Below are 17,330 nucleotides of genomic sequence, written 5' to 3'. Positions count from 1 at the left end.
CACCAATGGAACTGTTTCGTGCTATTCGACTAGTACTCCCTGATGTTCCTATGCCGTCAACAATTTCCCTACTGTTATCCCATGGCTTTTTGACACTTCGCTGTATATATATTCTAGTCTAAACTAAATACTGTCAATTAAAAAGTAAAAATAATAATTCTTCAAATATTTAAAGTACTAATACGCTGATTGATTGATTGTGGTATATAATGGAGACGGCAGAATCAAAGATATTTGTCCCTGTCACAAAAAGTCTATGGCGACATATGCTTTTCTTAAAGGGATTTCCAAACTAAAAGCAATAATCAAAAATAAGATTTCTAAGAAAGTATAAATAGAATATAAGCTCAGTGAAATAATGATAGAGAAAAAATCGTAAAAACTCAGAGGTCTTAAAAAAGAAAAGAAAAATAGAAAATATATAACAAAAACTCAAAGAATAGATGCAATAATAAAACCACACAGGAAAGAGAGAGTAGCGAACATTTCAGAGAACGTTAAATATTTCAGTTGCACAATAATGGTCAGAATATGATCACTACAGAAGAAAGCGGTATGGGTGATTAGTAGTACAATGCATATGAAATGCATAGTTATGCAGAAGTTTCTGACTACAATAGCTAACAGTGGTTAATTTGCTTCAACAAGAAAAATGAAGCTAGCCGAATGCCAGGTGACGAACCGTGTCAAGTTGTTTCAGAAGAGAGGAACGAGCAAACAAGCAAGCACTATAACCATAACCTAATTGGACAGGATTAGGCTACCGTACAATCGCAACAGAATAAATAACGTAAGTGCCCCAGGTGTGGTGAGAAAGAACACAAAGCAAATGCATAACTAGCAGACAAGAATGCTTAAGAATACGAATATGTGGTGTCCACATTATTCGTCGATCAAAAGTCAAACCAAGAAATCGGACCGTATCAACACATGAGAGACGAGTGACACCGAGATACAATTCCAGATTAAAAAAGCAAGTTCGTTAGCGGCAAAAATATACACAGTGAATTTTATTGGCCAGAAAACAAAGCCTGTCTCATTCGACACGCGCGAACAAAACGATTTAATGCAAGTTGAAGCTGTCTAGTTATGGGGTTCTAAATGGTAACTATCTTTCTCTGTGTATGTCGAAAGTTTTCAGATACTAGAATTCAAATAGCGTTACTGTACTAAAATGTATCACGTTTAAAAGTGTATGCCCTCTAGTGGTGAAAGGTATAACTGTAAGGCAGCAGGTTTGTTCATTTGAAAATTAGAGAGCTGGAAGCGTAGGTTCGTTTGAGAACGTCAGTCGGCAACAACGGAGCTCGAGCGACATGATTTTCGTGCAATGATCTTTTACGATTTCAAGTACGGTTTAATGCAAAAGCAGTAACATGATCGTTTAGAAAAGTATTTCGGGGCTCTGTCCCTTTACGCGCGATTGGGTTGCGGAATTTAAACATCTAACAAAGCCTGATAGATGAGCCTCGCTCTGGACTCCCTAGAACTGCAGTTACGGATAAAAATGTTGCAGCAATAAGAAATCTTGTGAAAGAGGATTGCCATACGAGAAAATTCAGTCAACCTTGAAGACTGGATCAACTGCAGCCTAGTCCATAGCAAAAGATTATCTGACCTTTCCACCCGTTACAGTCACTGAGTGCTACATGTGCTTACGCCTGAGCAAAAAGATGACCGCGTAGAGTGGTGTCACTATATGCTTAAAAGATTTTCGCAAGCGCAAAGTAAAAACGTTTATAATATCGTCATGGATGACGAAATATGGATTTACAACTATGAACCCGCAGTTGACAGTATGGTGTTTCCAAAATGAAACTCACTTTCGGAAGTTAAACAAGCACGGTGTGTGGGTAACGTTATGGTGGCATCTTTTTTCTCTAAGATCGGCCATGTAGCAACTATACACTTAGATTATCGACATACAGTGACAGCAGCGTGGTACGTTACTTACTGCCTTCCGAGTATCTTTGAAGATTGGAGATCTGCTCACCAAAGGTCTCGACTGTTTCACTTTCTTCTTCATCACGACAACGCGGGGTCACACAACAGCAAAAAGTTTGGGGTTTCTACAGCAGAGTGGAGACTGTATTCTACCGCAACATGCTTATTTTCCTAGCTCTGTGTGACTCTGCCTTCTTCCGAGAACTCAAGAAAAAGCTTTGAGGACGACGCTTTCAAACAGGTGAAGAAGCTATCGCTGCGTGTAATAATTAAATTTCTGATTTTTAAAAAAAATTAATATTTGACTCGTGATTTTTTTAAGAATGCAAAAAATTGTGGGAACTATTTTGTAAAATGTTTTATGAAAATAAATTAATTTTTCAAATGGTATCTAAAAACTTTCGGCATATCCCTCGTATTTTTCCACAGTCTCATCGCTGAAGGAAACCACGCAACGAGGCGCATTAATCAGCTTTGTTTTTTCATTACACAGAAGAAGTCAACATTGGTACAATGAAATCTTTGTAGTTTTCTACAATTTTTTTGGATATTTATAGGTGAAGAGAATGTTTATTTTAGTGAGAAATTAATTTTAAGGAACGCTCCGGTAAGAAAGTAGAAATTGAATGAAACGTCTTAAGACGATTTTTCTGTTTTGATACCGTTCATCAACTATAGCCTTCGCCGCCCCTCACTCTTTTTCCTGCCAACATGCCCTCGATATAGCTTTTTCTCAGCTTATCTCCCAACCAGCTTTTCTTCCTCTTTTCAATTACATCTAAAACTTTTTTTCTCTTTTCATTTACATCTAAAACTAATACAATTCTGAAAAAACTGCGTTATTTATACAATTTAAACTCACAGAGATTTGGGTTTTTGAATGAGGCTGTTTATAATTAAATCCTAGCTACAGTCGAAGTTTCCTTCATACAAATTTAACATTGGGATATTTTACTCTAATGTAATATGGCTAGAACACATTCTTTCTACAAGTGATGACATTCTCTTAATAACTTTGTTTTCCTTTAAGTTGTATTTGCTTATACTCAAAGGTATTTTGAGAAGACAGCAACAACAGATCTTGTATTTTTACATCTCTTATGTGTACAATTTCAAGGCATATTATAGGTGGTGTTAGTTAATCTTAACAAACTGTGTCAGATTGTATCAGCGTTAAAGTGAAACTTACTTTCTTTTTCCATTAGAAAGAAAACTATCCCGTTCACATCTTACCGAATCTTGCAAATCACCACTAAAGCACTGATATATATTTGAGAGTTCATTCACTAGATTCAAAAAATGAAATCTTTGAGTTTTACGTCCCACGGTTATGCCGGTTGACTAAAGGAGACGGTGATGATGAGTAATGAATGTAATGGTGGAATGAAGAAAGTGGGAGGAAACGGGAGAACCCCGAGAAAACCCACGCACACGGTGTTTGTCCACCACAAAGTTCACTTGGCGGGGGCTGGGATCGAACCCGGGACCCCAAGCACCAGAGGTGAACGCTCTACCACTGAGCCACCGCGGCCCCCTCACTAGATTCAATGTAACTTATAGAAAATACTTTAGTATGTTTGGAAGAAAATAAATTTCCCATTCTGCTGTACTGAAAATATTCCCCCAAAATGTCATCTACTGATAAGATGGTTTCTTAGAAGGTGTTTGGATAAGTAGTTAATACATGTAAGATATCTGAAGAAGAAAATTGCCAGCAAAGTAACATGAAAATGATTCAAACGGAATTCCTGGAGATTACTAAAAGCTTAATTCAAAATGCAAGACTTATCGTTAGAAACTAACCGCCATATTCGAAATTCCAAATGAGTTTAAAACCATCTGTTGACAGATAGAATTGCTTGAGATCTTCTGGAAGAACACAATCATTTCTCTGCTCCCATGAATTTACTGAGTGCCTATCAGCAGGTACTCGTTTCTTCAGTTCTACATCTCGAACGCCTGGAATTTCTCCTAAATAGCCAAAGTAAAATAAAGTTTTATAATAAACACAGGCAAAAATTATATATATATATATATATAAATTAAATTATATATATACACACTATACAAAATGACAAACTTCTTTTCAAGTAAATATAGCGAAGTTTAAAACAATTATATTAGAAATGTACAAAAAGTATGTTCTTGGATTAGTGCACACCAAGATATCGTTCCCTAAGATTCTAAGATTTAATATAACTGAATTAAGTACTTTTCTAATCATTTTAGAGATTCCGTTACAATTACATAAGGGTTTCGTACAACATATGATTTACTCGCAAATGACAAAAGAGACGAAAGTAACTAACTATCAAGTTGGAAGGGGCAGTCAGAAGATTAAAACAAAAAGTATTAGTTTACTAGCTTTATTTTAAAATTACCATTTACATTGAATCTCCAAAAAGAATATCCACATATGCTGTTAAAAATTGCCTGATATCTAAAACAAAAGTGATAAATTTGCGAAAGAAGCAACTTTCTTACTGTTTAAGCAAAATAATTTCTAGTTTTTATGAAGAAGGGATGTAAGCGACAAAGATTAAATATATTTTATTCCATATAAACCAACACCTTTAACTGGTGAAAACTATCTAGGCAAAAATAAACGGCGGCTATCATCAATAGATGGCAGCACATTTATCCTACCTTTCAAATGTATTTTGTAAAGAATGGCAATATTCACAATAACTGAATCAAATTCAAGAAATTCATATTCAAACTTTGTCTAACTTTAATAAGACTATATAGGGTGTTTCAAAACAGCACCGACAACGTTTGGGAGGTGATTCCTGACATCAAGATAAGAAAAAGTATAACCATCCTGGGTGTACAAATGCTTCCTTTCGGAGTTATACGCTTCCGAAAATATGAAAAAATGAACTTTAAAGGTCCATAGCTCCAAAACTATGGGATCTACCGTGGTCGGGTCAAGATTTCACTTAGGAACTAGTATGTGCCCTATCCAAATATCCATGTTTCAAAATCCTGCGGCACTTCCGCAACAATTTTTATAGAGACAGTTGGAGAGTACTTCAAATTATATGACGATAACCAAATTCCCTCTACAAAAATTGCTTCGTGAGTACCTTAGGATTCTGAAACATGTATTTTTGGATAGGACACATATTAGTTCCTAAGTGAAGTCTTGACCCGACCACGGTAGGTCCCATAGTTTTGGAACTATGGATCTTTAAAGTTCATTTTTTCATGTTTTTGACAGCATATAACTCCGAAAGGAAGTATTTGTGCAGCGAGGTTGGTCTATACTTTTTGTCTTATCTTGGTATCAGGAATCATCCCTCAAACGTTGTCGGTGTTGTTTTGAAACACCCCGTATATACAAATGATATAATTCGTGTAATTTTTAATTATTTTGTTTTATTCATTGTTCCCAGTTTCTAACTTTTCTCTTTGAAAGTACTCCAAAACTCTTTAAAAGTGAAGAAAACAATATATATTTTCCGAATTCAGAAATTTTTCCGCTTTTACTTTCCGGAATTCGGAGAAATTCTGGAATTTTTCACGATTCTAGAATTTTCTAAATTCCGGAAAGTGAATTTTCCGGAATCTGGAAAATTTTGGCCATTCCTAATATATATGTACACGAGGGTGGTTCAATAATTATTGTCCCTGACCTATAAGCAGTATTATTTTTCCAAAAAGTCTCCTTTCATAGTAATGCACTTCTTCCACCTATCCTGTAAAGCCAATATGCCAGCTTCAAAGAAAGTCTCTGGCTGAGCCGTGAGCCATTCCTCTACAGCTTCAACAACAGCTGCATTTGAGTGAAACTTCTTCCCCTTGAGGTGCTCCTTCAACTTTGGGAACAAATGAAAGTCACTAGGGGCGAGGTCGGGTGAGTAGGGAGGATGTTCCAACACATCAAAACCAGCAGCATGGATTGCGGCACCAGTAAGATGGCTTTTGTGGGCCGGAGCATTATCTTGGTAGAACAGCACTGTTCGCTGCAACATCCCGCACCGTTTTTTCTTGATTGCTTCGCGTAACTTAGGGATTAGGGCTGTATAATAGGCCCCGTGATAGAGTGTCCAACCTCCAGGTGGGTCATTCCATGTGAAATCAACAAATTAAACAGGGATTTCAGACCCGACCATCTTAGATTTTTACCAAATTTTAGTATTTCGTAGGGATTGTCGAGATATGGAATTGTGCAAAGTTGTAGCTTCCTGTGTGGTGAGGTTTCTGAATTATGGGGGCTCAAAAATACGAAAAAATCGTCCACTTTGGTACACACACGAAACTTTCGGACGACACTGCTCTTGATCTAATTGACGTAAAGAGCTGATTCTTGTTTTGTTTGAAAGAGCATAAAATAAGCTTTCCAACGATATATCGCATGCCAAATTTTGGAAGAATATCTATTTAAGGTCACCCAGTGTGACTTTTTGACCTTGAACTTTTGAGGATGCGTATCTTCGATTTTTCTAAAACTTGCATATAATGTACACACAAGCTTACTCTATAGCATAACGGAAATAGAAGTTGGGACAGTAATGGGAACTTTCAATAAAATAGTTTTTTTTAGTAACAATTTGTTTGTACCAGACAGTTTTAATGTGTAAAGCAGTTTGCAACACTGTAGCATTGCACAAGAGCATGATAGATTGCGCAGTCATCTGCTACATAAAGGTTTGGAAGATTGAGAGGTGTGGATACGTTACTAAGAGGAATGTGTTGATAGGGGACAGTCCACACATTCAAATATATCGATTGAGGTGTTTATGTGCTGGTGCTGAATTTTTACTTGAAAACAGAAGCTTGATTGTGGTGTCTGTTAAGTCAGTGTTCCAATGGTCAGTCTTATTTAACGAATCATTATAGCAGAATAATGTCATCGTCAAGATTCAAGAAAACAGTTTGCTGCAATGCATTTAATATAGGTCATGGAAATGTCACAAGAAATTTGAGAAATATGTTGCCATGGATGATTTCAGTGTTCATCGCTAAAAGATGGATTTAAAATTTGTGATTCCTGTCGTAAGAATCTAGCAACACCTTGTGATGCGAGTGCGACTTCTGTAATAAACAGAGTGTGATGATTAGCAGCACCGATGCTGGAAACAGTGATATTGAGCAGTGCGTCAAAGAAAGTGCGTTAGAATCTCTAAACCGCACCCCAAAGATCACAAAATTATTAGACACTTCTACAGAGTATGGGAAGCAAACTGCAGCAGAAAGTGAAATTATAATGCAGTTGAAAGGAAAAATTCGAACAGCGGATAGAAGTATGCAAGTAAAATTGCTAACTGTACTTCCAAAAAGTTGACCTGTCAGAAAACATCAGCAAGAATTTCACTGCACTAACTACATGGCTCGTAAAGCAAAAGCATTTCTCCCCCCCCCCCCCCCCCAAAAAAAAAAAAACTTTTCCAGCTTGGACACGATAGCTGTTACTTTATTATTATTATTATTATTATTATTATTATTATTATTATTATTATTATTATTATTATATTAAATGCATTGTTGCAAACTGCTTCATACATTAAAACTCTGTCTGGTACAAACAAATTGTTACTAAAAAATAAATTTATTGAAAGTTCCCATTACTGTCCCAACTTCTATTTCCGTTATGCTATAGAGTAAGCTTGTGTGTACATTACATGCGAGTTTTAGAAAAATCGAAGATATGCATTCTCAAAAGTTCAAGGTCAAAAGGTCATACTGGGTGACCTTGAATAGATATTCTTCCCAAACTAAGCATGCGATATAACGTTGGAAAGCTTATTTTATGTTCTTTCAAACAAAACAAGAATCAGCTCTCTACGCCAATTAGATCAAGAGCAGTGTTGTCCGAAAGTTTCGTGTATGTACCAAAGTGGACGATTTTTTCGTATTTTTGAGCCCCCATAATTCAGAATCTTCGTCACACAGGACAATTCCATATCTCGACACAATTCCAACTTTGCTCAATTCCATATCTCGACAATCCCTACGAAATACTAAAATTTGGTAAAAATCTAAGATGGTCGGGTTGTGGGCTTTGTTGATTTCACATGGAATGACCCAGGTAATCAATAAGGAGCACACCCTTCGCATCCCAAAAAATTGTGGCCATAACCTTGCGTGCTGATGCTCGCACCTTGAACTTGCGTGGGGGAGACGAACTGCTGTGCCGCCACTCCATGCTCTGTCGTTTGGACTCGGGATCATAGTGGTGGAGCCACGTCTCATCCACTGTCACAAATCACAGAACTGTTTCAGGTCTGCCCCCATAACCTCCAAACCAGTCCTTGAACATCGAACTCTCTCTTTCTGATTTTCACGAGATAACATTTTGGGTACCCATAGCGCTGACACCTTTCTGAATCCCAAGTGTTCATGCACAATGGTTTCCACTGAGCCTACAGAGATATGCATGATGTCTGCTAACTGTTGCACCGTGATTCGTCTGTCTGCTATAATCGTATCATGCACAGCATCAATGTTTTCTGGGGTGCATGCTGTTGTTGGAGGACCAGCACCAGGGGCCTGTTGACAGCTTTCCCTGTCGCAACGGAAGTCGCGGCACCAGTTCTTTACCACCTGGTGGGAAGGAGCCCCATTACTCAACACACTGATCATGTCCTCATGAATCTCCTTTGGGCTTAACCCCTTTTTCTGGAGGTACTTGATGACACCTCGTTGTTCGGTTTTATCCATTTTTCAACTAGGTGCCACCTCTCACACCTGAAACGACAAAAAAGAATATTAATATAGTAGCTATGGTTCTGAAATTTAGCATATAGGCATCAAAGACATTAGGTTACAATATCCTCCATCAGCCATCCCAGCTCAAGTATTTTAAATATGCCGGGGACAATAATTATTGAACCTCCCTCGTATTGAAAAGCAACTTCATGAATTATTTTCTGATTATTGATTCAATTTGTTTTAGATAGCTCTCGAACTTTAGCTTGAAATATTGTGACATTATCGCTTCTAACAAAATACATTGGAAGGTTAGGCGGAAATGTCCTGCTATCAATTGGTTATTATTAGGGCCTGGAAGTTGAGGAAAATCCTCTTTTTCACGAGTGCCCGAAGACGAGGCTTAACATAAGATATGTTTATTTTGGGTCATTGTAGGCCAGAAAATGGTGGATTTTATTTGTCCTTTTTTGCCTTTTACAGTGGTTTCTATTGGTCTTTTTTAAAGCTTTTCATAGCTCTTACGGTTTTTTTTTTTTTTTTTTTCACTTCATATTTCGACAGTAAATTTACTGGCCATTAACTCGAATCGCCGCCACCTCTTAAACATCTTTTCTTTAGTAAAGAAAATTCCAATGATAAGACATTCTTTAACGACTAGACTGGTAAGATTAGATCTACAACAATCACAAGTCAGATAAGGAGGGTAACAATGTCCTCTAGCAAGGGAGGATGAGGGTGGGGAAGTTTTATTTTAGTTTGTACTTCAGTTTGTGGAAGAAGAACAGACAGTTAACCTACCAGAACCTTGTATTTCTTGAGCATTATATTCATTAAATATGTAATTCTAATTAAATTGAGTTTTAATTTTACGTCCTTTTTTTCAGTTCTTAAGTCCTTTTTCCCACTTTTTAGGTCTTCAACTTCCGAGCCCTACTTATTATACTACTACTTTAAATTTGTCTTAAATAAATAAATAAAACACAGATATGCAGCTTCGTCAGATAATGGGTTTACATGTAACGAGTCAATCGGTAAGTGGAATATTTCACTTTTCTAAATCTTTTGCGCTTACATGCTTTTGTCCCTAAACAGTGAACTGCGAAATGAATATACTAAACGCTCGCGTAAACAATAATAACAGTAATAATAAAACTAGTAAAACAGTAGTACTCTCGTATAGCCAAACAGTTAGATAGAGTAGTCCCAGATCCTTTTCCCAATGAGGACATTAACTGTTTAATATTGAGGTTGTCCTGAGACAAAGAACTCATTAGAACTGTCTCTAACGCATTCTTTTATTCTTGTATTAATATTCCTTTCTGCTATACCATTCTTGTTAATTATTTCTGTGTTCTGTTAATACATTCCATTCTTGTATTAACATTCCACTGTAGGTTCATTACATGTGGTAACAACTTCATACACCCCACTGTTTTGTTTTATGGGGTAAGCACATTTAAAGTCCGTCAGCCATTTTTGTACACATTTTCATCATACTTCTAATCTCCTTCTCATGTTTTACTTTTTCACTGCAAAGAGACAAAGATCTGCAGAAGAAAATCTTCCATATGTTGCGCTTCATTAGGAAGGGATAAAATGTCTTATAATGCATATATTTAGACCTGTCTCAGTTCTCTATATACACCTCTCTACGCAATTTATTACTTTTTCCATGTATTAATAAATCTACTGGAAAAAATAACCAATTTACTTGTAGGAAGCAAGAAAAAAAGATAATTCAGTGACATAGGATTGAGATTTTAAGCATATAATCGCGAGTTCAAATTCATTATTATAGTTCACAAATGACATAATTTTTGTATAGACATTCAACGATTGTGAAAATTCACTTCACACAGATTACCAGAAACAAAGCAACACGATATCAGTAACATTTGTTGGTATCATGTAAATCAGCTTCCCACAATACATTCGAAACCTTTGTGCAAAAACACAAGTATAAAATTGCATATATAGTGATATTTCTTATTATTATATCAATAACTAATAATTAGCATTAACTATAATAACTAATATTTGCATAGTTTGTTTTAATTGTAAAGACAATTCTGAAGATTATGTAACGATTAAAAACTCTATATGATTTCGATGCTTCTACTCATTCGAAGAAACAATTAATAACATGATTATAACGTTAACTTTCACACTCAAAATGCTACAAACACCTCTTACTGAGATTATCTTTTTATACTAGTTCTCATCATGAGAATTTTCGAACCATGAGACATAGAGACACTCATAAAGCTAAGCCTATGAGTATAAGTCAACAAGGAGGGGTACAAGAGCAACTTTTGCCCGCAATTCTACAGACAATCATACCAATGATATAGCAAATATTCATTAAGCTAATTTTGATACTTCCATATAAATAAATTATATGCTAGTAAGAGTTAATTGCAATTCGTCACATGTATTCTAAATTTTAATATCTATTTGTGCAAATTTACTTGGTCTATAAATACACTCGGATATAATGAAGAAAGTCAAGATTGATTACGTTATAATAATTACAGTAGGAAAAAATACACTGTAATATACAATATAAAATTGCCAGGGGTAAAAAAAAAAATAAAAAAAAAAATGTACATATCGAGCAATTCCAATTCTCCTATTTCTGAGGAGCCTTGTACTGCTCCTTCTACATGTAGTGTGCAGACCAGTAGTTCCCAACCTATGGGGTGTGAAAAGAAAACGTAGAGCGCAAGCTATTGACAGAAATAACCTGCATTCATAATTACAAATATGAGTCAGATTAAGAATTACCGGGTGAATAAAGAGATTTTCCCCCACTCATTCATATTTTGATCCCACCAAAGGAACTAACCGAAGGGATGCTTGCTCCCCCCAATCATGTTTAGTGATTTAAAAAAAAAACCTCGCGTATACTATTGTCAAATTCCACTGGTTTTTGTCTTTCCACGTATCAATAATTTTAATCTTCTAACTGTATTCCGAAATGAAAAATGAACCATTTACTTGTGGCTTCTTCTAATCTTATACCCACAGCTGCTACAATATATACACAAAATATATCCAGCTACAGTTTTTTTTTTTTTTTTTTTTTTTTTTTTTTTTTTAAATCAGAATTTCGTGCAGTCAACAAAATTGGATTATTTTCAGATGGAGCTGAATCTCACGACAAAAATAGAAAGAATTGATTAATCTTTGTTTCTATAAACGTGACTTTGGTATAAAGGTAGAGTGGCACTTTCTTGCTACTGGACCATGGAAAAGGGACATGTGGTGGATTGAAAAGACTAGCCGGGAAAGCTAGTTTACAACGTCCTTATGGAAATCAAATTATGACTCATCGGCAACTATATGACTGGGGAAAAGCAAGTATGCCGAATGTAACTTTTGATTGTGTATCACAAGATACACATACTGCGGAAGATTTACTCTTGTCACCAAGATTCGAAACAGCCTGCAAAATAGCTGGAACTCGTAGCTTACATGTATTCATCGCAATAAATCTTAACATCTTACACGGAAAGAAATTTATACTTAATCCTTTCATGAGTTATTGTATATTTAGAACATATATAATTATTCGTTAAAACTTAGGAGAGAAAAAATTTTTAGTACAAACTTAAGAGACAAAGAAATAGTGCTTTTATAATAGCACAAACTATATCTATATAACTGATTTCAGGATTTCCAGACTTACTGAAAAAAGGAAGTTCAAGCAAAGAATTTTGCAAGTTGAAACTGCCACACTCCAGTAAAGAAGTTTGGTTAAGGCATATTTCGATTGGAAAAATGGAACAGTAAGAAAAATAAAGGACTGAAAGAAAGAAAGGAACGTAATTCGGATTTGATTGCCTGTAGCATAACGTCCCTTTTCAGGACCAAGGCCATATTGAGAAACAAGACGACCTACTGCTTCAAGTACAACCCTCGTGGCTATATTGATAACTAATACGTCTTGGGAGCGGGAGACGGGTTCGATTCCCGATGGAAGCTCATGTGAATCCCACGATATGCTGATAAGTTGTAGGTCCACATCGGAACTGAGAGGGAAGTTAAACTCCAAACCAACCAACCAAATTACTCTAGTATAGCAAATTAAAAGAATTCCACAAAGAATTTCAAATAAACCACGTCAGAAAAGTCATTTCTCAAAACTATCTTCCATATTACTTGTATCCATTTCAAGACTTGACAAAAACAGCACACTCAGTTCTTTTCCGATTAACTTCATTAAATTTATTACTCACGTCACGTTTTTGAAAGAACTGCGTAACATTTCGCAGAGTGAATGATAATGTAATTGCGTTCAATTTAAAATTGTCCTCAAGGTACATTCAATTTAAAACAATTCTCAATTGCTTCTTATTTGTTCCATTGCTTTGCCAGTCTTCTACGTATACCTGTAGCAGATGGATGTGAAGGAGTTAGCAGAGGAAAACTGACTCGGGGTTGGCACTAAAATTGAACGCTCTGTATAAAAACTGACAGAAGAAGAAAAGAGGCCAACGAGAAAACTCTAACTAAACACAATGTTCTCCAGTACAGAGTTACTAGCTGGATACAGAACGTGGAATTCTACTCATCAAAAGTAAACATTCTACAATTCATAATAATTAAAATAATAATAATAATAATAATAAAAACCACTAAAAATCCATCACTCTTTACTGTATTTATTTAAAGAGATTCTAAAACAAATACATTAATGAGTCTCGTGGTTGAAATGTTATTAATCAACTAAGCTTAACTATGGTTATAATAGCCTCAAAATAGTGCAACTAAATATACAGGATTCCTACTGATCTGGAGAAATCTATTTCCCTGATTTCTCCCTGACCTTTGGCAGGAAATTCCATGTCTTTCATGACAGGTGCCGGATGACGCTGGTATATAAATAAGGAATAAATAACGGTAAATATGTATATGTGAGAACATTTATTCTACAGAGATAAATAGTAATCAATTGCTACATTCGTACATTCCACTTACCTTCCATAAAAATCTGAACAACGTCCATTATAATAATTGGCTAAGCTGAAATTGGTATACAATTAATGCTAGAAAACATATATTTTATAAAATTTTCCTGATTTTCCCTGATTTCCAGTCTTTTTCGCTGAACTTCTCTCACTCGCACCATTTTTCCTGAGTTTTCCCTGACTAGTATGAACCCTAATATATAAAACGTTAACAGAGAAGATAAATATCCATTTTATAGCTCTTGTTAATAATTTCAAAATGGTTCGATTGGAGTGGTTTTCTCTAATGTATAAAGTGAATACATTCCAGCTGTTTTAAAATAATTTATATCAAACATCAAAACTTTTATAGTACATACTTCTTTTTAACGTAACTGTTGGGTTATATTACCACCATAGTTTCGAAAATTACGATATATTATAATTTTCTAGAATACTTACGCAGAACATTTGGCAATCCAAGCGTCAAATTTTCATAGAAAGAATCTTCAGTGACGGTCTCAATTACAAACGCCATATGAGAAATTCACTGAAATATACAAATATATGCAATTATTTTTTTTAATAATAATAATAAATTTCTGATAATATTGATATCGAAGACATCAGAATTGTAAAGAGACCCACACCTTTGAGTTTTATCATGAGTTAGCTCATTTTCAACAAACTGAGCATGAGGTTAGGTTGGAACACAAGTGAGTTTAAGCGTAAAATCACATTCAAGCCCGATTACAGTTGCCAAGAATTATCTAAAATAGGACTTAGCTTTGCATCAGACTCAATCTATCGTCTATACGGGAAAGAAGATTTATTTACAGAGTGATTCTTTTAAAACTCACGAATTTCATTTGGGTCTATAATTTCTAACTGAGGTCCGATTTTCATGCGGCTTGTGGCAAATGATCAAGTCATAGATGGCCATTTTCCATTGGGCTCGCTCGGGCTCGCGCTCACCTGTCTCAACTGGGCTCGCGCTCACTCGCTCTCGCGCTCATCTCTCTGGATTGGGCTCGCACTCACTCGGGCTCGCGCTCACTTCTCCTAACTGGGCTCGCGCTCATTCGCACTCGCGCTCATTTCTCTTAATTGGGCTCGCGCTCACTCGGGCTCGCGATCACTTCCTTCAACTGGGCTCGCGCTCACTTGAGCTCGCGATCACTTCTCCCAACTGGGCTCGCGCTCACTCGGGCTCGCGATCACTTCTCTGAACTGGGCTCGCGCTCATTTGCACTCGCGCTCATTTCTCTTAATTGGGCTCGCGCTCACTCGCGCTCGCGATCACTTCCCTCAACTGGGCTCGCGCTCACTCGGGCTCGCACTTACTTCTCTCGATTGGTTTCGCGCTCACTGGGGCTCGCGCTCACTAATCTCAAGTGGGCTCGCGCTCACTTGGGCTCGCGCTCACTAATTTCATTGGGGCTCGGGCTCACTCGGGCTCGCGCTCAATTATTTCATTGGGGCTCGGGCTCACTCGGGCTCGCGCTCAATTATTGAGCCCGAGCCCGGTTGAGCGTGAGTGCCGAGCTCACGAGCGTCGGGCTCGCGAGTTTGGACACCTATGATACAGACACGAACAATGACACGGAGAACCAGTCGTATTAACAAATGCTGAAACAAATCTTCAATTATGCGCTTATTCACCTAAAAATCACCTTCACTAACATGTCTGCTCACTAGGAGCGAATCCCCAGCGTGTACGTTAACATATACTTACGAGAGAATACCTATATCTCAGATTTTGAGTGCAGTTTCAAAAGTTCATTTCCGTAAGCTGTAAAGGCAGTAATTGCTATGCTAATTATCACAAATTAAATGCAACTTTTGAGTTGCATACACACAAACTACTAGGGAATGAAGAGCATGTACTAACAAAGAGTACACTGGAAAATGAAATAACATGTTATAACAAAAATTAAAATAAGATGATAATCGATACAAATGTAGAGGATGAATATGGCATGTCCGAACTTCGCCAAGTATGGTGGAAGAAGCTATTTGTTTACTTCTTCTTGACCAACCGCTAAGAACATTTATAAATCCATATGTGATGGCTTTGTTATACGCAATTAGTACATTCAAATTCACGAACGATAACGAACTGAAGGGTACGAAGGTACAGTTGCAAGTAACAACCATAGTCATAATAATATAGTTCAACTGAACAACGTTGAAAATAGTGGATAGTTAGGTTGTAAGTAGAAATGACCAAAACTGAATAGTTTGCATCGATCATTCCGAAGAAATTTGGAGTTACACTGGGCATAGTTTGGGGGGGGAAGCGAGCATCCCCGGTGGGTATACTTCAGCTGACTTCTTTGGGGGGAAAGAAAATGTGATTGAGGGGGAAAATCCCCCTCATCTCCCTCGGTAATTCGCACCCTATATATATACAGATATATAAATATATACATATATATATATATATATATATATATATATATATATATAGATAGATAGATAGATAGATAGATAGATAGATAGATAATTGGCTTGGGGCAATATAGTGCTAAGCCGCATTTGTAAAAACAAAATCTACCCGTTGCTGTTGACAAATTTGCAAAAATTGAGATTAGATGGCAGTAAATATCGTAAATGGTGTTCTTGCCTTCATTAATTTGTATTGTAGTGCAGCGATAAATTTCGTTTTTTTTTTTCGGAACAATACGTATAAATGTGGCTTAAAGTTATATTACTCCAATCCCTTTATATATATGCAAGTTAGTTGGAAACCTAAGGCCCGTAAAATTGTGTTTCTAATCGAGTCCCACGTCTTGTAAGTCCATTAGGTTATCTTTTCTCTCTCACTTGAAGAAAGAAAACTTTAATTTTTTAACGGTGACTTCCCTCCGGAGGAGCCTCTACTTTTAATTATGTGTTTGCTGTTTGAAGGCATATTGTCCTGTTACAATACAGTAAATATGAACATTTCTTAATTTAAGTCAAATTTAAGAGTATTAAAACTGAATTTTTGAAATTGTGCGTTGATTATAGCCTGTAATTTGTTAAAACAACACCTATCAAAGAAAATTACAAGTTAATGAAAGGTCAAGCAAGATGTTTGTGAATATGAAACTTACGTCATAATATCACTTTGAGTCAAGAAGTTATATATGATAAGCATAATGATAATGATAATGATAAGCATAATGTGGTTCTAGTTTTCGATTCATCTTTACATTTCTTTAAGTATATAAATGCCAGTTTTTAAATCGCATAACATAACGGAAAAAATAGTAGCTACATTATATAAAATGAGGTAATTTTACGAACTGCGTTAAAACAGGAAATACAATTATGTTTAAATATTGAGGTAGTTTGGGATCTCTTGCCTGTCAGATGTCAATTAACAGATTAATAATTTCCTTCTATAACAAGCAAGACTTTATTTTACATGAATTAAAGACCAAAATACAAATTCAGATTATGCTCTTTCGCAGGAGACCAATCCGACAAGCTTGGAGCCTTATATAAATGACAGTGAGTTGGTACAAATGAAAAATACAATTTACGGTATAAATGTTAATTTTCGACCCATGTTGTGTAGATGCTGCTCGATTACTCGACGAGATGCTGGTTGGTTGCTGAGATGATCCTTGGTCCTCTCCCTTACCTTTTTATATTGTATAAATTTTGTCAGTCAGACCCTGAGGTTCTCCATAACAGCCTTGTTTGTTCACTTAATTACTTTTTACGCTGCGTGACTGCCGGAGAACCTCATTAGTCCCCGATAAGTGTGACTGTTTATCCAAAATTGTTTTGTAA

The 17,330-nt window shown here is 36.2% G+C and overlaps 1 protein-coding gene across 4 annotated transcripts in view; it reads right to left on the bottom strand.

Annotated features, from left to right (window-relative positions):
- LOC145678373 (tubulin polyglutamylase complex subunit 2) overlaps positions 1-17,330 on the bottom strand; it is a 106,451-nt gene that overhangs the window by 65,144 nt on the left and 23,977 nt on the right. For 3 of the 4 annotated variants that reach the window (XM_081748443.1, XM_081748444.1, XM_081748442.1), the window contains exons 2-3: positions 14,010-14,097; positions 3,748-3,915 (exon numbers count right to left, since the gene is read on the bottom strand). In XM_081748443.1, the coding sequence (XP_081604569.1) occupies positions 3,748-3,915; positions 14,010-14,085 (244 nt within the window). In that variant the 5' untranslated portion in view covers positions 14,086-14,097. The remainder of the gene's footprint in view (positions 1-3,747; positions 3,916-14,009; positions 14,098-17,330) is intronic. The other variant, XM_081748445.1, reaches the window with a different exon arrangement.

This window comes from Thermobia domestica, chromosome 2 (genome assembly GCF_964235325.1).
Source record: "Thermobia domestica chromosome 2, izTheDome1.hap1.1, whole genome shotgun sequence".
NCBI lineage: Eukaryota > Metazoa > Arthropoda > Insecta > Zygentoma > Lepismatidae > Thermobia > Thermobia domestica.
This window is presented reverse-complemented; position numbering and strand designations above follow the sequence as displayed.